We start from the raw sequence: 24,686 nt of genomic DNA, 5'->3' as shown, positions 1-24,686 counted from the left end.
ATTTTTCTTCGGTAGCTCAAAACATCTCTGGGTTGTGGGATTTTTCACATTAGTTTTTTAAAGTTGTAGAAAACTGAAATGCTTATACACTACACAATAATATCCAGGCAGTAAGGCAAATATATCCAACAATATTATGAACCAAAGACACAGCTAACCCAAACAGTCGGCCAAAATAGGGCAATGAACCCAAATTGACCGCATGATTATCTCAACACTAAAGTTCATCGCATTCGTAAGAAAATTTACCAACTGAATTCAATTTGAACAAAAGGGCAACCATCGATCAGCCCATAGTTACGGCAACAATGAAACAATGAAACGAACCGACAGAGCAGAACCTCCACAATATCGTTCCCATAATGAGTACTCAAACAAGAAATTGACGTAGCTATTATTCATTAAGAAATGCTAACCCAACCAAAAAAAATAAAAATGTTCCAACAGAAATACAGCCTACTGTAGAGGAAAACACTGGAGTTGACTCTCCTTCAATGGCACAATAAATCATTTGGCACCACATCACAAAAAATACTAGAAGGGGCATGTCACATATGTCATTTACCTAAAAAACTGTAACGGAAATATATCCAACAAACATTGACATTTCAAACAGACAACACAGATCCAATTCAAGTGAGTACGTAAATAACACGTAAAAACTCTGAAAGCGAGTCTCATATATCCCCCCAACCTGCCTCCTTTTTCACTTGATGTACTGAGAAACCCACTTGAAGCCATCCCCGTAGCCCATTTTGCGAACGATGCTGCACATGAACACTTCAAGCGGACGCACACCGGAGTCTGCCAGGTTTACTTTCCCCTTCCCAGTGGTGACTCCGGTCAGACCCATGTGGTAACGCAACTCGTCTTCCGAAGCGGCATAAGGGATATCGATCTTGTTGCCCAGAATTAGGAAGGGAACAGTGGCCAAGGATTCGTCAGAGAGGAGCGCGTCTAGTTCCTTTTTTGACTCGGCAAATCTCTCCTTATCGTAAGCGTCAACCAAGTAGACAACAGCATCCACCTTCACGGGCAAGAATGGCACAATAGTTAGACCAACCAAGTGAATTTAGTTTAATAAGACTTGTGCTTAACCCAGGGAGGGGGGCAGACATTTAATCCCTATCAGAAAACTGATATTCAAGTGAAACCCTATAGCACACTTGTCTTAGTGTGGGGTTCATTCATCTAATCTCCATTTCAGGATATGGGGAGCGGGGACATCCCTATTTCTCGATACATATTTTCATTTTACGTGAATCAATCACTTTATGCTTACAATAGTTTCTGGTAAGTTGAAATTACAAACTATGCTTGCCAGGTCAATATCCAACTAAAAATGTCGGACACAGATACAACAAGTGGCGGATCCAGAAATTTCGGACAGAGGGGTCAACTTTCGAGCATAAACTTAATAAAAAATATTTACAATCCAATATAAAGCATTCAAAAAAATATAATGAGAATGAAAATGAATGTACTAGTGTTTCTGCATTTTCACTACATCATTTATTAGATTTTTATTTGTGTAATTGACATAATTGTATGGGTTGGCTTTGTGGTACTATAACTATGTAAGTCTAGGATGAACATGGTTCAACTCTTGTTAGTTGCAAGTTTTGAAGAATTTTTTTCCAAACCGTGTAGGCAGCCAGTAAGAAAAAAATACTTGAATGGTAGTAGTAGCAAGTTTTGAATTCACGACCGCTCAGTAGAAAACCAAAGACCTTACCACTTGAACTAGACATCAATCTTTCCCTATTTTGGGTAGTTTAATATATAGTACTTCCTGCTTCGATTCACACACACAAAAATTCCGATAATTTCAGGAGGGTCACGAAAGAGTCCATGTAACATATGATACGTCAAAACCACGAACCAATAAGAACAAAAAAAATGCTTAGACGGACAGAACAAGCAGGCCAAAACTATCTCCAGTATCCATTTCAAACAGATAATACCTCATCAGAAACCAATCAAAATTGTCAATATCTCTAATGGCTCAGAACAACTTTTACTCCCGTCACTTTCATCTAACTTTGCACATAGTTAAAGTTTGACAGAAGCGGAAAGATAACCTTTAGATGGAAATATGGAACCATAATCAAATCTCAGATCATTTTTAGAACCCATTCTTCCACTTGTAATGATTATCGAGCACATTTACCAAAAAATTAAAGTTCATCAAGCACACTGCACAGTGCACACCACAAAAAAGGGCCGATACAATCTCATAGTGAAGAATCATGCAAACCAAAGTATCAAGTAAAAGCAGGAATATGTCCACATGGAATTGTGAGCCGAAAAAGTAACCTCCATGCATTCTTTTCTGTTAGCAAGGGAAACTAATTTTATAAATGATTCTACTAACTTCTTAACAATTTTACGTCCATGCTTTCCTGCATTTTAACATATGATGTTTCAGTGGTTCCTGCTTTTTAAACTCCCTTTATGATTATGTTTCAGTAGTTCAAATGTCCAAAATGTTGCACTATCAATTGCCAAGATAAAACAAGAAAAACGAGAACGTTATGCCAAATCGTTCCGAACACTGCAGGTAAAAGATATGACATACGACAGATCCCACCTTCTACTGGAACTAAAGTGCTGTCATCATCATCAACATCTAGGATTCTCCACCCATGGATGCGCAAATGGATGACAAGTGCAAGATTTGGGAATTACACAGCATTTGAGCATTAGGGATTGATCCTGGTGCCCAGGAGCAAATTCTAGGGTAATGAGATCATCCCAACATGATGCAAGGCAGTAAAAAAAGTGAAAGGTTATATAAGGATAAAGAACGTATGGACCACTCCCTTATCTCATTCAGTAGGGAACTTCCAACATGAAATAACAAACTAGTTCGATTTGCAAGAAAGGATGTGTTTGATGAGGAACTATTAGAACACCTCCTATAAACAAAAAGGTGTCATCAGCGAACTCCCAATGTCGATGTCCACCTTCCATGAATCAGCTAAACACTTTTTATTGTTTATCTGGGATTATGAAGGCGGCAAAAAATCCCCAAAAGCGTGGACACGGAATATGAATATATTCATCAATCACAAATTCATGAGGGTTATGCAGGTAGGGTTGCCGTCAATTTTGTCCTGTATCAGGTTCTCATTCTAAAATAGAGAAACAATTTAGTTCCATACACAGGGCCTTCATTGGTCGAGTTCAAGCAACAAAGAAATTAAGAAATAGGAGTCGTCCTGTCGAACAAATGTATTCCCCACTGGAAACAATAAAACAGAGAAATTATAAGTTGTTTAAAAAAAGTAAACAAACATAAAAATATTCAAAGACAACATTCTCCTACACATCTGGGGTGTCAAGGGAGAGAGGGGGACTAAACATGAAAAGGACACTGGCCCCATCGACAATCATGAACAACCAAGTTAGAAGAGGGTCTAAAGCGAGATGCATAAAGCTCATAATGCCAATGCTTCTGCACTGAGTCAGAATGGCCCATCCTTAATTCAACATCTTGATTACTAAATAAACATAATAGGCAATTAAAGAAGTGCGAAAGGAGCACCTCCTTGCATCCTATTAAATCAAATAGCCCCATATCCATAACATACAACAACGGCATGACTGAAAACCTGCCCCTATGGAACACAGTATAAAAGGCACTGACTAGGGAACAGTAATAGAACAACTATGCCGTTCACAACAAAGTTGTTAGAATGATTAAGCTTGCACCTAATAAATCACCAAAGAGATCATCATTAACGCCAACACGTCAATTCTGTACCAAAGAAGCAAGTAAAAAAAAAATCTACCCATCATTAATCAATGGTAACAGAACATCAGAAGACAATTTAGATCCATCTAGAGAAATCTTAATCCATCTCAATTCAGAGCTTCATTCAAACTAGGTCAATACAACAGAGTGTTAACGATATTGCAAGTAAACCAATCAACAAATTAAAAAAGAGGACTACACATTACAAATGCCTACCTTGGCATAGTAATCTTTCCAAACTCTGCGGGCAATCTGATGACCACCCAAATCAAAAGCCTTAAACTTGATTTTCCCAATGCTCAGCTCCTCTGATGTTGGGTACTGTGTCGGCTGGTGCTGAACTAATCTCTGTCAAGATCCCAAACCAATATCAAACATATTAGCTCAATGTTCAATATGTGAGTAACACCGGACTTACTCTGCTTGGGAAATGAAATAGACATTGGAATGATAGAGGAATATTAGTTTATTCAGTGTGGTTGTTGTTGCAGAACCAGTTTCTACGAACACTTACCACAAAAGTTCGTCCTGTTGGCGGGTTACTAAACTTGTTTTCGATAATTTCATGAAAATAGAAGCCAGAACAAATTAATTTTTCAAATTCTCGAAAACCATTTCAGTTCAAGAGCAACTACTATTATATATCGCAAAAGCTTATGTCGTAAGAAATAATAACTTGGGAATGCCTCCTCAAAAACAATTTTGAAATTATCCCCACAAAATATCCATTAGTTTAGAAACCAACAACCAAATCCTTCAATAAACCCGCTTAATTTAGCTATTTGGCATAGCTGATGTGAGTAATTAGTTAATATAGCTCAACAAAGCAAAACAAACTAGGTCGAATAAACTAATAACCAAAATGAATATGTTAAAATATAGAGCCTTGTATACAACAAAATTTCTTCACATTTTTGCCTACATCTTTACATCTCAAAATTTGTACAAACATAACCCTAAAAAAATTCAAACAAACAGAACAAAGCAGGGACTCCGAAACTATAAACCACGCAGGCGCATAATTCGATAAACAAAACACGAGAGATAAATAACCTCGTCTTTCAACATATGAAGCAACGTCGTTTTGCCGGCATTGTCGAGCCCCAAGAACAAGATCTTAGCCTCCTTCTGCCACAGACCCAGCGACGCAAGGACTCCGTAGAACCAATCGACCAAAAACATCTCCGATCCCTAACAATTAATCCTTCAAAAACAAAAAGCAGAAATTCGAGCCGAACGAAACCGGATCGATCGATCTGCGAACACGGCGGTTCGCAATCTCTCGATTGATTCAACGACGGCTATCACGGCCGGTGGTGCTTGTAGAGAGAGAAAGCGTTATGTCTTTGTATATTTTACTATTGTATACTACAGTAATGAATAAAGATCGAATCGAGCCCTAGAGAGAGAAAAATGCTTTGTGGCAACTTGGCATTGATTTCACTACCTCTCTCTCTCTCTCTCTCTCTCTCTGTGTGCTTGCGTTGTAGTAGTAAAATGGAAATGAAGATGACACCGTTAACTTGTTTAACCGGTCGTAGAGTTTTTTTTTCCTCTCATAAACTTCACTTTGACCCCTCGTCGGCTTTGTACGAATTGGCCTTTCTGTCATCATTTTAAAAACTCCCATTCCGGGTGGTTCTCCCTAACTTTTTTTTTTCTTTTCGTCTATGGAGTAGTAATTTTTTTGGGTATTTTTATTTAGTTTTTTGTCATATTTTATAAGGTTAATCATTCATTTCAACGAGAAAGTACGTGGATGTGAACAAAAGTTGAAAAACAATCTTAAAGATGACATTTTAGGCAAAAAACAATAATTTTTTGGTATTTTTTCGTATTTAATGAATTTTTATTTCCTTTTAGTCATAATTTCTTACTTTTTGAATTCCTCGAGTGGGATGGATGATTAATACAAAATATATAGATCGAATTCAACAAAAAATAGAAAAAATGAGACAAGTACAAAAACCAAAATGACCACACAAAAAAAAAAAGTTAGGAAGAACCCATCCGGAGTAATTCTTTTTGGTTTATCGACTAAAATGTCATGCAGTCTTGCATTCATTCAAACTAACACAAGTTAGGTCTGAATGCTGTACCGGCTAGAGTATCAATTTTCCTACAGGTATGGTATGTACTAGTACCTGTGAGATACCGGATACGGTTTGGATTTACCGCTACTAATATTATTTTCCCACATCAAAGAATTTATTAGTATAATATTTTTATTAATACAAAGTAAAATAAATTTAAAAGTAGTCTGGTATCATTTGGCAATTGACCAAACCGTCTGATAGTTACCGGTACTGGAAGAAGAAAATAAATTTAGACGTGGTCTAAACTGACTAAAATGTCATGCAGTCCTGCATTCGTTCAAACTAACACAAGTTAGGTCTGAATGCTGTACCGGCTAGAGTATCAATTTTCCTACAGGTATGGTATGTACTAGTACCTGTGAGATACCGGATACGGTTTGGATTTACCGCTACTATTTTTTTCCCCACATCAAAGAATTTATTAGTATAATATTTTTATTAATACAAAGTAAAATAAATTTAAAAGTAGTCTGGTATCATTTGGCAATTGACCAAACCGTCTGATATTTACCGGTACTGGAAGAAGAAAATAAATTTAGACGTGGTCTAGACTATTCATTATTGTCCAATACCGTTCACTCACTGTTTGACTGGTACAAGTACAACTAGCAACAATCGGTATTTATGCAGGAAAAAAGTAGAGATGTTGGGTATCAAATTTCATCAATACCGGTATTAGGATCAAAACCTTGAAAACAAGTCCAAACTTTAATGCAAGAAAATAAATCCAACTTTAGTACCATATTGTATGCTTTTTTTGGTGAGGGAGTGAGAAATATATCAACATATTACAACTCACCATGTGCATCTAATACAACGGGAAAAAGATCTATTGCGTACGTATGAGACAAATAATACATCCAAGTCAAAATGAAGGTTACACCAGCGATAAATTGATCAGACAGTTAATTAGCAGAGAAACAGATGTAATTTGTTGATTAACAGCTATTACAGTATTGCCATTATTGACGAGACTTCCAACTGGCCATACCAACCAACTGGCTAAAGCACCCCAGGTAGAAAGCATTGCGTGCATGAAAGCACCTCATATACTAGATGGCTAAGAAATCAACTACAACGCAAAGACCAATAGAAAATATGCAGAAAATAATCTCAATCGTGTTTATTAAAATGGAATCCACTAGGGTTAGTTTAATTGGCCAGGACTCTTGCATTTAGTTAGGAAGTCAAGAGTTCAAGTCTCTCTACTTGCCTGTGAGTGTTCTTCTATGTGTATTTGTTTAGATTATTGCTCCCCTAATGTGGCTTGTAGTTGAGTTGGACTTATTTATCTTGTTGGTTGAGTTATTGGGTTTGGTTATCTCGTAGACTCTCACATAATTGATGTAGTGTCCCGTAATTTGTACTTTGTAGCACAAACATAATATAATGATCCCTCCTACCAATCAAGAAAAAAACAAAATCTACTAAAAACCCAAAAAATGACTATTCAAAACAAACATCTCCACCCCAACCTCAAGCCACCACCACCGAAAGCCCAACAACAATTAACCACACGCTAAGCTATAATTTTTTGCTTTGTAATATGAATATGCTTATACATACATGAGAGAGGAGTACGGAGACATAATACAAAGAGGGCATCACGATGATTTTTTTACTTTTTTGTCTTTTTGATGAGAGATGTAACATGCACTTAAGTCCACCAACCACGTGAAGATTATATGCAAGTTTTGATGATAGGGATTAATCTGCACCAAGTCCATACTACAAGGGGGTTAAAGTGAAATTCCTATGCTGTGGCCCTGTGGGTTGGTGTTACCGGTAATTGGCAGTTGTGTGTGTCACAATGGACCAATCAGAATTTGAGAACCATAACTATGGTGTCATCGAGAGGTTCTGGGCCGTTGGTGTACCAGATTAACGGCTTAGATTCATCGCAACCATAATTTCTCAGCGTTGAATAGATTTTGCTGTGAATGGAACACGTGACAAACACATCACATCAATGATGTACAGTACACTTTTTTTTGCCCTGTTAAAAAAAGGGACGGTAAGATCAATTCCGTTCGGTAGGGTTTTGAATTTTAGATTATAATAATTATTTTATTTTTCTTTAATTATTATTTTTATTTTATTTTTTATCTATCTTCAATCATTACTTATATTTTTAATTATTATTCTATTTTTTTCTATACTTATTACGTACAAATTCAAATTCAAAATCTCAAAACTAACAGAAACAAAATAGAAAAACATAAAAGTGTCCAAGAAAGTTGAATCTAAGCGGCCCATTCTCTTTCCTGAACACTTTTATGCATCTTTTTTCATGTATCATAACATTTTAGTTTTAAAAATAGAGTAGTCTTGTACAAGCCACGAATAAGTAGTCCTGTACCACTTTAGGGGGTGTTTTACCGACGTGCTATGAGCACAAATAATATGGGATAGATCATGCACATATATTTTTGCGGAGCCTATTTCTCTTTCTCCTATCCGAATAGCAGACGATGTTCCTTCATATTATTTGTTTTCTTACATTTTCGCAAAAATTATCTAGATCGTACATTTAAAAAAAATTATGAAATCTTGTAAAAAAATTATCTTCATTGGATATCGGATAATACTTTTTTCTGAATTCGCTGGGCGAATTAATCACTTTCACCTGGAATTTTGAGAAAGCTAAGACCCATTTGAACTAATTTTTTTTACAAGGTCTCATAAAATGTATTTTAAAAACATGTGCGGTTCGAATAATTTGTGTGAAACCCAAAGTGGGCCTTGCAAAAATATCTGTACATCACCTGTTCTACATTGTTTGTGCAAATAGACCTTTTGCGTTTTTTGTTGGGAGCCCCAATTTTTGGCTTTCTGCATTTTGCTTATTGATTTTTTTGACTTTTTAGATTATGGTCAAAATGTGTTTTAAATCTGATGAAGTGTTTGATAAATATATGAGAATGCATTTTGTAACATGAGTATTGTTTGGAAGATGAATGACGAAAATAAATTATAGGTTGATTCTTTATCATGTTGTCTTTGGTTGTTTATTAGTTGTTTTAAAAGATGTATGAACTATGTTTTTAGACATACATTTAAAGTTATATTGTGAAATATATTTTGGGTATTGCGTTTAAAAAAACATGTATTCCATAATTTAAAGTCTCCAAGTTTATGGTCTTCTTATCATGCTCGTATTGCGTGCCCCAAACGATGATCCCGTCTAGCCCTACTCAAACCCAACCCAACCCATTCCATGATGTCCATGCCATGCTGCCCCCGTCATATAATGTTATATCGAACTCTAATCTCGTTGTGCCTATTGTTAAGCAGCTCTGCTAACAGCAGAGACAATTCGCAGAGAACCACGCAGAGACAAACGCGTTTGGCCCCATTTCGGGTCCCAAAAAAATCTAGAAAAATATTAATAAATTTTTGAATATTATTTTATGGGGCTCTGTAAAAAATCAGCTCCAGTGGATAGCGGTAAGTATTATTTTTTGATTCGTGGGGCGAAACTGCTCAGTTCGCCCTTACGAATAAAAAAGTAATACTTACCGTTATCCACTAAAGCTGATTTTTTACAGGGCCCCATAAAATAATATTCAAAAATTTATGAATATTTTTCTAGATTTTTTTGGGACCCGAAATGGGGCCAAACGCGTTTGTCTTTGCATGGTTCTCTGCGAATTGTCTCTGCTCATAGTTTTTTTGATTGTTAAGAAGCTCACCATGTAACAAAAGTGAATTAAAAAGAACCTTTTATCTATTATAAAACATAGACATATAGGGTTTTGTTAATGTATGCCCCTAAGGCATATGTTAAGGCACTTGATAAGAGTACATTAATTTCCTTCATATTGCACCACTCTCATAGGGAACTAGCGTATGCCCGTGCCTAAAGGCACGATTCGAACAGTCAGCACACGGAAACAAATACTGAATTCGCGTGCAATATACGGCTCAAACAATCACAACACGCAAATTAATACTGAACTTGCGTGCAATATACCAACCCGTGTCCAAAACAAATTCTATTATGCTACAAACAATAACGCAACATATCCATTGATAAACATCATAATCTTAATGAAAAGGAAATGGGTAACAAATATGCAAAAAATAATGGAAAAACTCACCTCGGTGGTTTCGATGAAGTAGATTTTGGTGGTGGTATTGAACTTCTCAAAAGAGATAGAGGAGGGGAGAGGTAGAGAAAGTAAATAAGAAGAATGTAAAAATCATATGAATGATGTATAGAAAATTATATTTTCGGTGATTTTCATGATGTACGTTTGATAGCCTAGAAATAGGAAGGGAGGATGCTATGGATACCGACCCAAGCACACAAATAGTACTTACAGACCGTTTGCGGGGCCCACTTCGGACCCGCATGAATGATCCGAGCCGTTCAATAATTTTTAAATAAAAACTGAGTGGGTTTGTGAAAAATTAGCTCTATCCGATATGTATAAGTGTTCGATCCAATCTTCTCATTTTTCATCCAATCTTTCCATTTTTTTCCTATTTTTCAAAAATGGGAAGATTTGATCAAACACTTACACATATTAGATGGAGCTGATTTTTCATGGGCCCACTCGTTATTTTTTAAATTATTGAACGGGTAGGATCATCCGTGCGGGGCTAGGAGTGGGCCCCGTGTACTGTCAGTGGCCATGGTCGGTGTGCTCGGGTCGGTATCCATAGAGTTTTCGAATAGGAAAAGGAATGTGCTTTGATTTCGGTGATCTCGGTGGCTTTAATTTCGGTTTTGTACAAAGATTATATATGATTTTGGTTTTCATTTGAATAATGCCTTAATGGGTGGTTTTGAATACGATAACTTAATGGGAGTAATTTATGGGGAGAGAGAGAGAGCTTCATTCCTTTGATCCAACGTGTATAACCTTATCACTAAATACGATCGAACGGCTGTAGATGCATTTATGTTTGTATGCCTAGACATTTTTAAAGAAAACCGCTCTGTTTTATTCATAGGGAATGTGTAGAGCAATAAATTGAGTCCTCGGAAAGATTACTTTTTACTTTTAGACAAAAATGCCCCTTTGTGTACAGACAAATGTTTAAAAAAAGAAGTAGCCGACGATCCAAGACTTAAAATGCAGAAGTTGACTAAGCATGGAACTTTCGAGTAATTTGTCTGCTTAGTTCTTCATGAGGTTTTTTTCCCTCAATGTTTTTCTTTTGAACGGCAAAAATTTTTACTCCCTCTGTTCCTAAATAAATGTCCAGCCCGCAAATCTAGTTTATTAAAAAGCATAAAAATTATGAACCAATTTAATTTTTTTGGGAATAAAGACAAATGTTCCAAAAATTCAGTCTGTTTTGGATTATTTTCATCCTTAGTGAACTCTTTTAAACTTTGCAAGAGAAGTGGAGTATAGTTGGTGTCTCATTTATACTCTCATGCACATGGGCATGGTTCGATTCCCATAAACACTCATCTCCCTCCCCAAGTTCCCTAAGATAGAATAGATTAAGTTTAATGAATGGAAAAAAAAAAAAAGAACTCTTTTAAAATTTCGATCATAATTATATTTTTTTTAGATTTTTCTTATCGATACAAACTAATAATCCAAAAAAAATTGTTGCGAAACTAACCAATGCGGAAAAAAGTTCAAACAAAAAAAAAAAATCAACCATTTCATTTAGCCAAATCCGGCAACAGCTTTTGTTTTTCCCATCTTTAGCCCTCCCTTTTTTTCGTTTTCTTTATTGTAGCTTGTAGATTAACGGAGTAAACGAATAGTTGCACTGTATATCATCTTGGTTAATGAGATTTACCGTGTGTTGAAAGGGAAGGCAGTTGAAAAGATATCATAGGGGAAAAGCAAAAGGGTAATTTTGTCTCACTCAGAACAAGTTTTTCTCTTAGTTCAATATTGCCTATACTATTTATTACGTTTACAACTTCCTATACAAGTGGGCGTAGTTGGGCTTATTTAATGATAACTAACATATGCCCTCAGGGCACATATTAACAAAACCCAATAAAGAAACCAAAACTAACTAGAAATATGAATAATAAGCTCAAATTTCCTAGTCTATGTTGGAAAAATTGAGAATGAATTTGGGAAATTCGGAAAGTCTCCCTAGACAACCGAACAGACCCACTTTGGTTCATGAATCTAGACGAGGCACCTCTAAAGTCCAGCAGTTACGGATGGTTAATTGTCCTATGATGTGAGATTTATGGAATAGAATTTATTCCAACATTTACGTGGATTTAATTACCTTATTCATTCCGACGGTTTCAAGAATTGATTTCTAGAGTGCAAGTCACCCTCAATATATGCTATATAAGTTGGCAATTCCGGAACTATGTTCTATACCAACTTCATATTCCATAAATACAAAGTTTTTTGTGTGTGAGAGAGGCAGCCGCAACTTTAGTTCACCGAGGTTGTTCATAGTGTTGTTCTGTGGGTAGTGGTCCTAATCGAATAACTTTTGGGAGACATATGTCGATTCAATCTCAACACCCTTCGGTAGGCGGCGAATCTGTTTAAGGACATTGTGTGTAACATAGATTTCGGTTTGCATTTCTATATCAGTTTTGTAATGTCATTTCATTTACAGTTTATATACGTTGTATATGTAATCTATATCTTTCAATTTGTACGTAATGAAATTGTCTATGTACAAACAGAAAAATACAGATTATATGTACGAACCGTATATAAATCATAATTGAAATGACGATACAAAATCGATACAAAAATGCAAACCGAAACTTGTGTTACACACAGTGTCCTTAAAAAACAGATTTGCCGCCTATCGAAGGATGTTGAGGTTGAATCGGCGTCCGTTTCCCTGGAGTTATCCGGTTAGGACCACTACACACAGAACACCACTGTAAGCATTCTTGACAAACTGAACTTGCGTCTGCCTCTCTCTCTCACACAAAGAAAGAAACTTAGGAATTTTTTATGGTACATCTGAAAACCGTGTATACACCAACACCGATGGAACATCTGAAAACTCAGAAATTTTTTATGGAACATTTGAAACGGGACTCCTCAATATATACGCCAACACCTGAGTACCTTTGAATTGCATAGGGGAATTAAATACACATAACCGCTGGAATGAATTATGTGCCATAAATCTCACATCATGTGGGTATTAACCATCCGTAACTGCTGAACTTTAGAGGTGCCTCATCTATATTCGATGAACCAAAATGGATGTGTTCAGTTGTCTCGGAAGACCCTCCAATTTTCCAAATTCATTCACTAGTTTTCAAACAGTCTAAACATGAAACATAGTAATAAAATCTAGGAAACACGCGGTAAGATATTATTTCTTGGTATTATACCAACTTCTACGGAGTGTGTTGTGCTTGTACTTGCGTGGTCCAATAAACCCCTATAAGCTGCTGCTCTCATAGAGTGGAATCCTAATAGTTTTGTTTAAGAGTATTTTTTTTAGCTGGTTTTGTTGTGTTCTGTTTTGAGTTTTTGGCTGGGGACTCGCAACTTTATTCTCATATCTTGATTAATGTTAATTGATCCGTTTGCTTCTTGATGAAGTCAATTTACCAAAAAAATTAATTAAAATTAAACTGATTCGGTTTGTGTAGAGCTCTCAAATTCAAGTGCATTCTGATTTGCATTAACTGACAATAATATACAAAAAAAATTGAGAGAGATGTGATTAGTTGATCTCTAAAAAATTAGTCGAAGGGCATCTCAATTGATACAGACACATTTGAGTAATAAAATAGTAAAGAAATACCGAAAGAGATATCACTTGCTCATGTCACTATATTTTAGTGGGGAATGTTTTGCCACTTGGTTTGTAATTAATTGGACCAACATGATCAAGTGCTCATCTTTGGTTTAACTCATTATTTTGAAAGAATAGGCGCAGCCAATAGACGATGAACATTATGTGATGAGGTTTTTTTTGGGGGTTGTACCTACGGCATAGGGAGCATTAGGTGTATATTGCGAGAAGTTTTTGGGTATTGGGCGGGTACCACGCTTGTAGACATAAATTTTGAACAGTAGAATTTATCCACGCTTCGAAATCCATATCTCAAATATCCACTGTTCAAGCGAACAGTGTTGATTTTTTATATGCACGCTCCTATTTCCGATTTGGATTTCAAATCGTTAATTACATACTTAAAAATAAAACCTCCGATTAATAAAGAATAAAGAACAAGAAATAGACTGGAATAATTTAACTTTATTGATGATTGGGGTTTAAAACAATTGTTTACATCAAAACAGAGAATACTGGATACATTTAGAGGGATTGGAACCCTTTACCTATCGCTTGATATGCTTACTCTTACTGGTCTTCGAAATTTGTTGAAGATTGTAGGTGGTAGTGAGCGAGTAGGTTGCTTTAATGGTTGTAGATAGTAGTGGTTTTGCGTGAATGAGGTATATCTTCTCTCTCTCCGTATATTTTCTACGTTGAGGGAAAAGAGGTGTGATGGTGAAGAGTTGAGAGATGAAGTATGAGATCCGAGGTTTGAGATCTTGGGGTCGATGAGAGACAGATGAGAGATGTTAGGTCTGATCTGAGATTGAGGTCCCTTCCTTTGATGATGGATCTCATATTTATAGGGGCTTCCTTCATTAGATGCTTGGCCGCCAAATAATTCCTCTGAATTTGAATAGTTGTTGTCAGAGGATAGGATGATATCATATCTTCTCAGTCTCTTTAAATTTTGAATGTTGGTTGCATCAGATGACATTCATCTTGTAACATTCTTCTGCTTCCACAGGAGTATTTCTTGGGTTCTACGTACCAATTTGAGACTACGTGAACCCATATTTGGTTTGTAGGCCCTGCGAAATGCGGGCCTACATAGTTCAACGGAATATTTGATTTGTAGGCCTTGCGAGATATGGGCTTACATGATTCAACTGATTTGTAGTCCTGCTACTTCTTCCGCAGGCTCATATATTCGTTAGGCTTGTCGGGCCAATACGTGTTTGTTGATTCGCGGACTTGCTGGGTCAACATGCTTTTAGACTCTTTACATGCCTTTTAGTCCGCAAGCCCAACATATGATATTCATCAATCTTTGGTTGAAATTTATGTGCCAACAAATGCCCCTCGTGAGTTGTGCAAGAAAGTTTTGACTTGCACAAGTCACGATCTCTTGGCACTTCTTGCAGTAAGATGGTCTCCATATCTTGAATGTGCTGCATTTTTGCGAGCCCTTGTTTACTTGAACTCGAACTTTTGGTGGCCTGTTTTTTTTTTTTTTTGACTTTGCAAGGCCTGCACTCTCTATTTTTTTTGTTTTTTTTTGTTTTGTTTTGTTTTTTTTTAACAGCCATTTTTGAACACTTTATTTTTTGTGCTGACCCCTTTTTTTCATAGGCTTTTTATATGGTCTCTCCTTTTTGGGGTTTTGCATAGGCTACCCTTTTCCATTGATATTGTGTGCAGATTTTTTTTGTAAGTCTTTTTCGTAGGCCTCTTCTTTTTGTATAATTTCTTCTTTGAGGGCTTTGTATCTACCGACCACCCCCTTTTTTTTTTGATATTTTGGTGTGAACCAGGCCCAATTTTCACTCTAGCTGATAACCCTTTTTTTTTTTTTTGCGCCTTTTTTTTGGCTAAGAATCCAAGTCTAAGTAGGATTTCTTCTTGACTGATCATCCAGCAATTTCCTTCTTTCTACTGGTCCTTTTGTGTATAAATCCATATCATGATAGGATTCCAAAAATCTGCATATTCTTGTTTCCAATAGAGTTTGAAAAGGACACTTGTTTCTCTTGTCTTATACCATTCCTGGACTCTTGCCTTGGCCTATCAGATTAATACCAAAGTATTTTTAATCAATAAGATCCGGTCCAACTTTCGTTGGAAGCTATTTTTTTTTTCTTAGATAAAAAAAAGCTGTGAGTTTTCCTTTTATAGGATTCTTTGACAAAGAGAGTTTAGAAAGGACTCTCTTTTTAATAATTCTAAGAGAACCCACCTCTTTTAGAAGTCTAGAACCAAGAATATATGTATCTCTTGTATTTAAAGAGGTACTTGCTTACAAAATTCTGCACATTCACAGATCACTTTTCCAAGTGAGAGAATTTCTGAATTCCCCTTTTTTTTCCGTTTTTTTTTTTTTGGTAGTACTTTTTCTTTGCTGATGTTTTTTTCCTTTTCTTTTGTTTCATCAAGCAAATACCAAGTCTTTCCCCTTCTCGCTTTTACAGATTCCTTGCTCAGGTAAGTTGGCTTTTTCTTTTCGTCTTTGTTTTTTTTTTGCTACAGTATTTTCTGTTTATTTGCTGCAATTTTCTCTTTTCGGCAAGTTTTTTTTTTCTGACTTTGTAGCTGTGTAAATCTTTTTGAGAAGAAAGCTAATTGTCAAACAGCTTTTCTCCAAACATCATAAAAGCAGTCTTACAAAATCAAACACAAATCTTCTTAAGCTCCAGTAGGTCTCCCTTTTTTAATACCAGAACTTTTAACTTTTTTTTTTTTTGGTTACGAGGAAAGCTGCTATTTTTTTTGCAAACTTATACTCCTCTTAACAATTTCCACAGTCCACATGGCGTATTGTACTGGAATGTATTTTCTCCAAAAGAGTTAGGCCAAAACCAAGCTAAAACAAAAGGCCAAGTCTGTCACAGTTTTTTTTTTTTTTTACTGCTGTAGGACTCTTTTTTCTTAATGCCCTTATTTTGCTCCTTGTCTTGATTTTCAGGGTCTATTTGCGCAATTCTATTTGCCGTTGCTTGCAAGGTAACAAATTTGTTGTTACTCGGTTCAATTCATGTATTTATGCTCCTTATCTGGCTCTAATTCCTTTCGGGGAATTTTTGTTACTTTTGGCTTTAGTCTCTTGTGAGAGGCTTTTGTTAGGCTCATCTCCAAATCCATTTGGACTCTTCTCTGATACCCTTGTTGTTGAGGATTTTGTCAACTGGTCTTTCGATTTTCTAACAGATTCTCCTCTCATTTTCGTCTCTTTTAAGGCCTTTGAGAGGTTTAATCATGTTAGTGAATTTGAGGATTCTCCTGGCTTGTTCTCCTTCAAAGGTTTTGCAGAAGATTCCTGTAAAAGGGTTCAACATCTGTCTTGAAGAAGGCTTTGCTGAAAGGGAATTTTTTTTATTTGTCTCTTAATGGCTTTATCTTTGCATTGCTAAGATTCTGTCGGAGAGAATATTCTTCATTTGTCTTTAGAGGCTCTAAAAGGAGCTTTGTAACACCCGTTCCGAGCATGCACGTGCATCGCATATGACATTTAATTTTATGTTGCATAGGTCATGCTAATTGTTACACGTGTTGTGTTATCATTCGCATATCATTCATTAATTGTTTAGTGATACATGATTAAGTTTAAGGGTTTAATTAAGTTAATTTAAAAGAGATTGACTTGGTAGGTGGAATGAAGGGTTAAGATGAATTATTACCCTTTTGAACCCATGCACCCAACCTCATGGGATAACTTTTCCCTAATAAATCTAGCTTCTACCGTATTCTACACCATTCTACACCCCTCCACCGTTTCTCTTGTATCACGTAGAGAGAGAGAGAGAGAGAGAGAGAGAGAGAGAGAGAGAGAAGAAGAAGAAGAAGAAGAAGAAGAAGAATTGGGAAATTGAAGGTAAACCCTATTTTATATCTAATCTATGTTTTGGGTTTTGATCAAACATGGTTATACCTGCATATTTTTGTAGTTTAAACCCTAATTGGTTCATAAGAGAATGGATTTTAACCTAGCAAATTCGTCCATCTTTGAGACATGTCTCAATTCTGTCAATTAGAGCTTGAACTTGACTGAATCTGTCCTGTTCTTAACGAATTTTTCTCACTGACTTTCCGACCTTGTGATTTTCTGGAATTTTTACTGGAGATGGATATGCATGTCTAGTTTGTTGGGTAAAATTTTCAGAATTTATTTCGAAGAGGGGAAAAAGTTAAAAATCGCGCACCGAACTGCTGCTGTGAAATTCGTATTGCTGACTGCACTGACACAAGTTGGGAAAACAGTCATATCTCCTAGCTCGAGACTCGAAATCACATTCCGCTTGTTTTGCTAGAAACTAGACTCGTAGAGCTTTCCAACGATGCAACCCATGTGCCTTGGTTATGCCTGAGCAATAACAGATTTGCTGTTGAAGTTGACCTAAAATCTGTCTCTGCACCAGTTTTGGTATTATGATAAGTTATAGTCGCGAGGCCGTAGTAAGGTTACCCGAATTCCGTTTTTTATGAATGACCTGTCGATTCGAAGAGGAAGAAGTTTACTTTTCAATGGTTAAAGTGTCATTCTTCAATTCACGATTATGTTTCAGATATGGTCAGAACCGTACATGTCGGTTATGGATTAAGCCTTATTCTTGGGAATTCTTGTACCAAATCTCATTGAATCATCTTTTGAGCATTGAAGCACATCATCCATTGTTTTATTGCATTGGTCTCATGTAGTGTCATTCATATTTTAGGATCGGGGGACGAGTCTCCACCTCAAGGTTGAGAAGGAGGCGTTTCGCTTTTGTCTTTTGAATCTCTAAGGTGAGTGTGCTATTTCATTGAAGTGATTAGCTAAAAATAAACTTATGTTTTTTTGTGCAAATGTTGGGAATTTTTCGATAGTTGAGGATATGGATCAAGTTGCTTGAAACATGTTTTTATTTCAAGAGCATGCCATAGTTGTATTGTTGGTTGGATTTTCTTTCTTCTTGATGTACACAAGAAGGGTATAAATTGTCTGTTTGCTGTACACAAACAGGGTATAAATTGTTGGAAGTACCCTGTTCACAGGGTCACGGTACCGTCATAACTCCCGGTTGCGAGGGAAGCAACCCTATGGTTTCTTGAAATATTGTGCTTATTTAATGGTTTGTGAAAAATAACTTGTTTCTTGCTAAATAAGGTTAGAAGCATTACTCGATCCATGTTTGCTCGTGTAAATTGTTTTATGCTTTTTGCTTGAATGAAGTAGTAACACTCACAATCCTTTCAGGTAACTGAAGTAGAGTTTTGGTCCACTACTGGTCGAACAGGCTGTAGGAGTGGAGGCGAGGGTTGACTTGGTGTCCTTTTGGCATAGTACATTTTGTGATATCAATTTTTGGAGAGTTGTCGTACCTTATGTGGATGCAACTCATCTTGTAAAGTTCTCTTGTAAATTTTATTTTGGAAGCCGGTTGTAATATACTTAGTTGACATTGTCTTGCGTTTATGGAATGAATTTCATTAAGGTTGATGTTAAGCTTTCATTAAGACTGATTATGTTAATCCTTCTAGAGCGGGTCGTTTCAAGCTTCCTTTTGGTTTTGGCTCCCAAAGGCTTGTGTTGATTCCCTTTCTATGGGTTTGAAGCTGTACCTGACATCTGCTTCCTTACAGGAGCTTTTGTTGAGATCCAATTACATTTAGGGCTTTCGAGGGTTTTCATCCTCTTTTGTCCTCATGGGATCCTTGTTGAAAGACTTTTAAAGATATTCATCTTTATTTGTCTTTTGCTATGAGTGTCTTCGTTTGAACTTCATTGGCTGTGCAAATTGAATTGACCCCTTTTCTTTCTTCTTTTTTTTTCCAGCTTCATAAATTTTCCCCTAAAAAATGCTCGAGATCTTCCCCTCTTTGTCCAAGCTCACAAAACATGTCACTATTCATGAAGATGAGATTTTGCTCAAAATCTAGAGTTGGAGTTGTCTTCATGTAAGGCTTCGCAATCTTCTTCCCAAAGTGACTTAGTCAAGTATTCTACTGTGGAAGAAGCACTTGATGTTGCTAATAGTTTTCCACCCTTGAATACTAATATTGTCGCTTTGGTTTATTTGAACTCTGTTTTGTTTGGATTTTTAGACTTTATTTAGCTGTATACAGTTTAAGCTCTTGCGGGCTAGGAGCATGGTTTATTTATTGAGATTGTTTGAACTCTTGCGGGCTAGGAGTATTTATTGATGTTGTTTTGCCGTTCACAGTTTAGACTCTTGCGGGCCAGGAGTATGGCTTGTTTGGTTTGTTGGGGTTGTTTTGCCGTTCACAGTTTAAACTCTTGCGGGTCAGGAGTATCCTTAGATTTATCACCTTGGATTTCGGTGAGGTGTTTAGCAGTTTAGCCACATACTGCACCATTGGTGGTTTGTTTATTGTTTTTTATGAAGGATCTAGGATTAATTGCATCATTACTAAAAATGTATATCCCAACTAGGTTGGCACATACACCCCAGCCAATCACGTGCATTCCTAGAACCACCCATTTTTTGTTTGCCCTAATTTTTGCCTAGCCTCCGCTAAGCTATTAGCAGGCGCATGGTATCGCGAAGAATGGTTGATCTTTATGTTGTACTTGGAATATAACTTGTATAATGGACCACTTCTGAAGGGTTGCCCATTATCAGTTATGATACTATCTGGGACCCCAAACCTATAGATGATATGGGTTCGGATGAAATCTGAGACATTCCCACTCTTCGTTTCTTTCAAAGCAATTGCTTCTGCCCATTTTGAGAAATAATCTGTGGCAGCTTTGATGTATTTATTACCAGCAGAGGATGATGGCTTGATAGGCCCAATAACATCGATGCCCCATGCTGCAAATGGCCAAGAGCATGTTGTCACATGTAAAGGCTCTGGAGGCTGATGGATAAAATTTCCATGATATTGGCAAACTTGGCAACTTTTTGCATAATTAATGCAATCAGAAATCATGGTTGGCCAATAATATCCAAGGCGTTTTAATTGCATATGTAACTTTGGACCACTTTGGTTTGCTCCACATACACCACTATGAACTTCCGCCATAACTTCATGAGCCTTTTCATTGGCTATGCAACACATATACATTCTATCTAAGGATCTTTTGTATAATGCGTCCTTCCACATGATAAATTTTGTGGCTCAACGCCTTACCTCTGCCCTTTTTGCTTTATCTTCTGGAAGCCTACCATGTTGGAGGTAATTTATAAAGGGCTCACGCCAATCTTCCTCACCTTCTTTTGTTGTGGCGGCAAAAATTGACAATACTTCTGAGATTTCAGTTAAGGGCCGTAGAACTCTTCTTTCTCCAACTGTAACAGTTATTGCCTCAGGCAGGGAAAGTGAGGCAGCCAAACTTGCTAAGGAGTCTGCCTGAGCATTTATTCTTCTTTTAACATGGAAAATGTTAACTTTCTTGAATTGTGAAAGCAACTGGCTAGCCCTTTCGTGGTATGGGGCCAAGCTTGCTTTTTTAACAATATATTCTCCACGCAACTGTTTTATCACCAATTCAGAATCTCCATAGACTAAGAGCTCTTCGATCGGTATTTGCAATGCCAATTCCAATCCAGCAATTACAGCTTCATATTCTGCCTCATTGTTTGAACATCCTTCTGTCAAGGCAAAGGAATGAGGGATTATGGCATTATTTGGTGTGACGAACACAACACTGATTCCAGATTTGATATTTTTTAGATCTTCTTGCTTTTGGCCATTCGGACTCCTTGTTGCCCCATCGAAGTACATCTCCCATGCTTTTTGAACTTCAACTTGCATGACCTCTTCATCTGGTAGATCAGTGGCTAGAGGTGAATCATCAGGGATTGGGTGCGCTGCTAAAAAGTCTGCTAAGGCTTGACCTTTTACTGCTTTTTGGGAAACATATTCAATTGCAAATTGTTGGAGGATTACAGCCCATTTTGCAATTTTCCCAGAGAGTATTGGCCTTGACAGTATATACTTCAAAGGGTCAGCCTTTGATATCAATTTGACTTCATGCTCCAAGACGTAATGTCTTAACTTTTGCAAGGCGAACACCAAAGCGAGACATGTTTTCTCAATCGGAGAGTAGTTGAGTTCTGCACCAACCAAAGTACGACTTAGATAATACAAAGCCTATTCTTTCCCTTATTCGTTATGTTGGGCCAAAAGGGCTCCCAATGAGCAGTCAAGAGCAGCAATGTATAGCAACAATGGTTTTCCTTTGGTTGGGCTCATAAGTACCGGGGGTTTCATGAGATATGCCTTGATATTATCAAACGCGTTTTGGCATGATTGATCCCATTCGAAAGGTATACCCTTTTTCATTAGCCTTGAGAACGGCAAGCATCGCCCTGCTAAGTTAGAGATGAACCTTCTTATATAGGCTAATCTTCCTTGTAACCCTTTCAACTCCTTCAAATTTTTGGGGGGAGGCATTTCAAGGATAGCCTTGATTTTCACAGGATCAATTTCGATTCCTCTGCTTCGAACTACAAACCCAAGGAATTTACCTGAACAAACCCCAAAAGCGCACTTTAACGGGTTCATCTTAAGCTTGTACCACCTTAAGCGTTCAAAAATTTGCTTCAAGTCATCCAAATGATCTTCTTTATTTCTGGTTTTGGCGACAAGATCATCAACATAGCACTCAATGATGTTATGCAACATATCACCAAATATCACTGTCATTGCTCTTTGGTATGTTGCCCCTGCATTTTTTAGACCAAAAGGCATCACCATATAGCAAAAAATCCCTTTTGGAGATCTAAAAGCCGTCAACTTTTCATCTTCGGGGGCCATTCGGATTTGATTATAACCCGAATATCCGTCCATGAATGACAAGGTTTCGTAACCTGTGGTTGCATCAACCAAAAGTTTGGTGATGGGTAAAGGAAAGTCGTCTTTAGGACAAGCTTCATTGAGATCGCGGAAGTCAATACAAATCCGTATTTTCCCATTCTTTTTCGGGACTGGGACTATGTTTGCCAACCAAGTCGGGTATTTAACCTCTCTGATGAATCCGGCTGTAAGGAGTTTATCGACTTCAGCCTCGATTTGGGACGTCAATTCTGGCCGTGTCCTTCTTGGTGCTTGTTTAACAGGCCGTTTCTCAGGATGAACTGCGAGTCTATGAACTGCAACTCCAGGATCAAGTCCAGGCATCTCATTGTAGGTCCATGCAAAAACATCGCGATGCTCTTTCAAAAAAGAGATGTACCTCTGAGCCTCTTCCTCTACTAGGTTTGCACTTATGAAAGTTGGCTTATTCTCTCCTTCATCACCAAGATTGACTTCGCGAAGCTCATCAATTGTAGCCTGACCTTCTTCTTCAGATTGTGTTGGTATGGGATATGTCTCATCTTCAATCCCATCATTTGAGGCCCCTTCCACTGTAATCATATTTACAGAGAGCTTTTCTTTCGCGACTTGATAGCCCAATCCTTCCCTGGTGGCCACAATAGGACTTCCTTGCTGAAGGGATTTGGCTTGTGCATGAGTTAGCACAGAGTCAAAAGGTGCTACTGTTTGTGTGGATACTTTTTCAGGATCAAGACCAGCTTTCACTAACATTTTTGTAATGTTCGCAGCATAACTTGGTCTTATTGGACTTAATATCTCCACAGTTTTGAGATTATCATCCTGAACTTTCTTTTCCATGTCACCAAGTGCATGGAACACTATAGGCTTCATGCCTTTTGCTTTCGCAGGGACTACAAATTTACAATAGTTCTCCACATATGTGCATTCTGCCTTCTGTAATGGCAAGACAAATGCATCTTTTAACTCCAAAGTTGGGTTTATCGGAGCTAAAGCACTTGTCCCTGGCTTCCTTTGAGACTTTGGAATGTAGCGAAATGCCCTCTTTGTCGGAGATTTCACGCTTTTAGTATCTGTTTCTGCTGAGCCCTTCACTCTATTTTGCGAAGCCTTTGTGTAAAAACGAGCATCCGCATAGTAAGCTTCAACCCCATTAAAGGGATCATTATCCGCAACAATTATCCCTTCATTTATAGGTGGAGGTAATGGATATTTGATGCACTGATGGTAGGTAGAGGGCACCGCCATATGATTATGTGACCATGGTCTCCCAAGCAAGGCATTGTAGGAAGTGTCTACATCAATCACCAGAAACTCGGTATCTTCCTTGATGCCACCAAATTTAGTTCGCAATTTGATTTTCCCCATGGGGTGTTGTTCATTTTGATTGAACCCTTGAATCACCAGATGACATGGCTGTAATTGGGATAATCGAACCCCTATTATGCCCAAAGCCCTTTTTGGCAGTAAATTTACTGCGGACCCACCATCAACCAAAACCCGAGAGATTTTGGTGTTAAGAACAAGACCAGTGATGAACAAGGGTCGATTGTGATCTGGTGTTTCTGTATACATATCCTCATCACCAAATGCTACTGTAGACAGGCATGTAGTTGTGCTCTTTTGCCCCTTTTCTTAGACCTCCTTGTGAAAATCATTTGGATTGGACAAGGCATAAACCAATGACTTTCTAAGTTCTGGTGACATCATCAAGGCATCATATATACTTACCAGAGCTGGGATCTTCTTTAGATGGGCAAGAACATCATATTTCACTTGCTCCTTTTCTTTTGGGACTTCTTCTTGTGTAACTGGTACTTGCAAACTTTGGCTTGGCTGATTGCGGGGCTGTCTTTTATAAGTCAAATATGTCTTGCACACATGGACAACCTCCTTCCCATCCCCTTCTTTAGGCTCGTCGCTTATTTGCACCATGTTCACTGACCCAACAGATGAATTTTCGTCATCAATGATCATTTCTTCTCTTTGGGGATGCCTTTCCTTTGCATTTCTCAGATATCGTGAGTCCCATCTATAAAAGTATTGGGATTGTATGAAGGCATTTTTCATGACCTCCCAACTAGGTATAATAAACCCAGCAAGAGAACAATACCAATCAAACGCAATCCCATCTAGAGAAAGAGGAAATTGTCGTAGGCACAACGCTTGATTTTGAGCAGTTTCCCCGCATTGTCTCAAAAAGAGCTTTATATGCTTTTCAGGATTACCGTACCCTTCATAGATAGAGAAATTTGGGAGCTCATATCCTACAGGGAACGGTGTTTGCTGAACCCATAGAGGGAGCAAATCTCTAGGTCTCATACTTCCCATGTCTCGTTGGTCCAATGCGGATTCGAGCTTTT

General features: G+C 37.4%; 3 protein-coding genes, 1 long non-coding RNA gene and 1 other non-coding gene across 8 annotated transcripts in view; 1 reads left to right on the top strand and 4 right to left on the bottom strand.

Annotated features, from left to right (window-relative positions):
* Positions 1-24,686, bottom strand: part of LOC131325634 (dihydrolipoyl dehydrogenase 1, chloroplastic-like) — a 97,326-nt gene that overhangs the window by 51,372 nt on the left and 21,268 nt on the right. The window lies entirely within an intron of this gene.
* LOC131325639 (GTP-binding protein SAR1A) lies at positions 368-5,239 on the bottom strand. Its single transcript, XM_058357983.1, has 3 exons — positions 4,811-5,239; positions 3,974-4,105; positions 368-1,027 (listed from the first exon to the last, which is right to left on the bottom strand). Exons 1-3 carry the CDS (start codon positions 4,937-4,939, stop codon positions 707-709), a joined length of 582 nt encoding a protein of 193 aa, XP_058213966.1. The 5' UTR covers positions 4,940-5,239; the 3' UTR covers positions 368-706.
* Positions 2,887-3,009, bottom strand: LOC131328172 (small nucleolar RNA snoR83). Its single transcript, XR_009200446.1, has one exon. It is a non-coding gene; the product is annotated as a small nucleolar RNA snoR83 (small nucleolar RNA).
* Positions 17,298-19,027, top strand: LOC131325640 (uncharacterized). Of its 2 annotated transcripts, XR_009199773.1 has the most exons (3): positions 17,298-17,416; positions 18,258-18,327; positions 18,779-19,027. It is a non-coding gene; the product is annotated as an uncharacterized LOC131325640 (long non-coding RNA). The 2 variants fall into 2 exon arrangements; XR_009199772.1 differs by lacking the exon at positions 17,298-17,416 and having other exon boundaries at positions 18,251-18,327.
* On the bottom strand, positions 20,011-23,898 carry LOC131327758 (uncharacterized). Its single transcript, XM_058360893.1, has 3 exons — positions 21,822-23,898; positions 20,677-21,602; positions 20,011-20,580 (listed from the first exon to the last, which is right to left on the bottom strand). The coding sequence occupies exons 1-3, from the start codon at positions 23,896-23,898 to the stop codon at positions 20,011-20,013; spliced, it is 3,573 nt and encodes a 1,190-aa protein (XP_058216876.1).

Source organism: Rhododendron vialii, chromosome 5a (genome assembly GCF_030253575.1).
Source record: "Rhododendron vialii isolate Sample 1 chromosome 5a, ASM3025357v1".
Taxonomy (NCBI): Eukaryota; Viridiplantae; Streptophyta; class Magnoliopsida; order Ericales; family Ericaceae; genus Rhododendron; species Rhododendron vialii.
This window is presented reverse-complemented; position numbering and strand designations above follow the sequence as displayed.

Excerpts from the sequence above, each read along its gene's own strand:
- LOC131325639 (XM_058357983.1), bottom strand. The coding sequence starts at position 4,939 with ATGTTTTTGGTCGATTGGTTCTACGGAGTCCTTGCGTCGCTGGGTCTG. Across the intron at positions 4,106-4,810 it reads TTCATATGTTGAAAGACGAG|AGATTAGTTCAGCACCAGCC; the intron begins GTTATTTATCTC and ends GGATCTTGACAG. Across the intron at positions 1,028-3,973 it reads GGAAAGATTACTATGCCAAG|GTGGATGCTGTTGTCTACTT; the intron begins GTAGGCATTTGT and ends TTGCCCGTGAAG.
- LOC131327758 (XM_058360893.1), bottom strand. The coding sequence starts at position 23,898 with ATGTATACAGAAACACCAGATCACAATCGACCCTTGTTCATCACTGGT. Across the intron at positions 21,603-21,821 it reads CTCAAGGCTAATGAAAAAGG|AACTCAACTACTCTCCGATT; the intron begins GTATACCTTTCG and ends TGGTTGGTGCAG. Across the intron at positions 20,581-20,676 it reads ATAAAGCAAAAAGGGCAGAG|GCTCATGAAGTTATGGCGGA; the intron begins GTAAGGCGTTGA and ends GCCAATGAAAAG.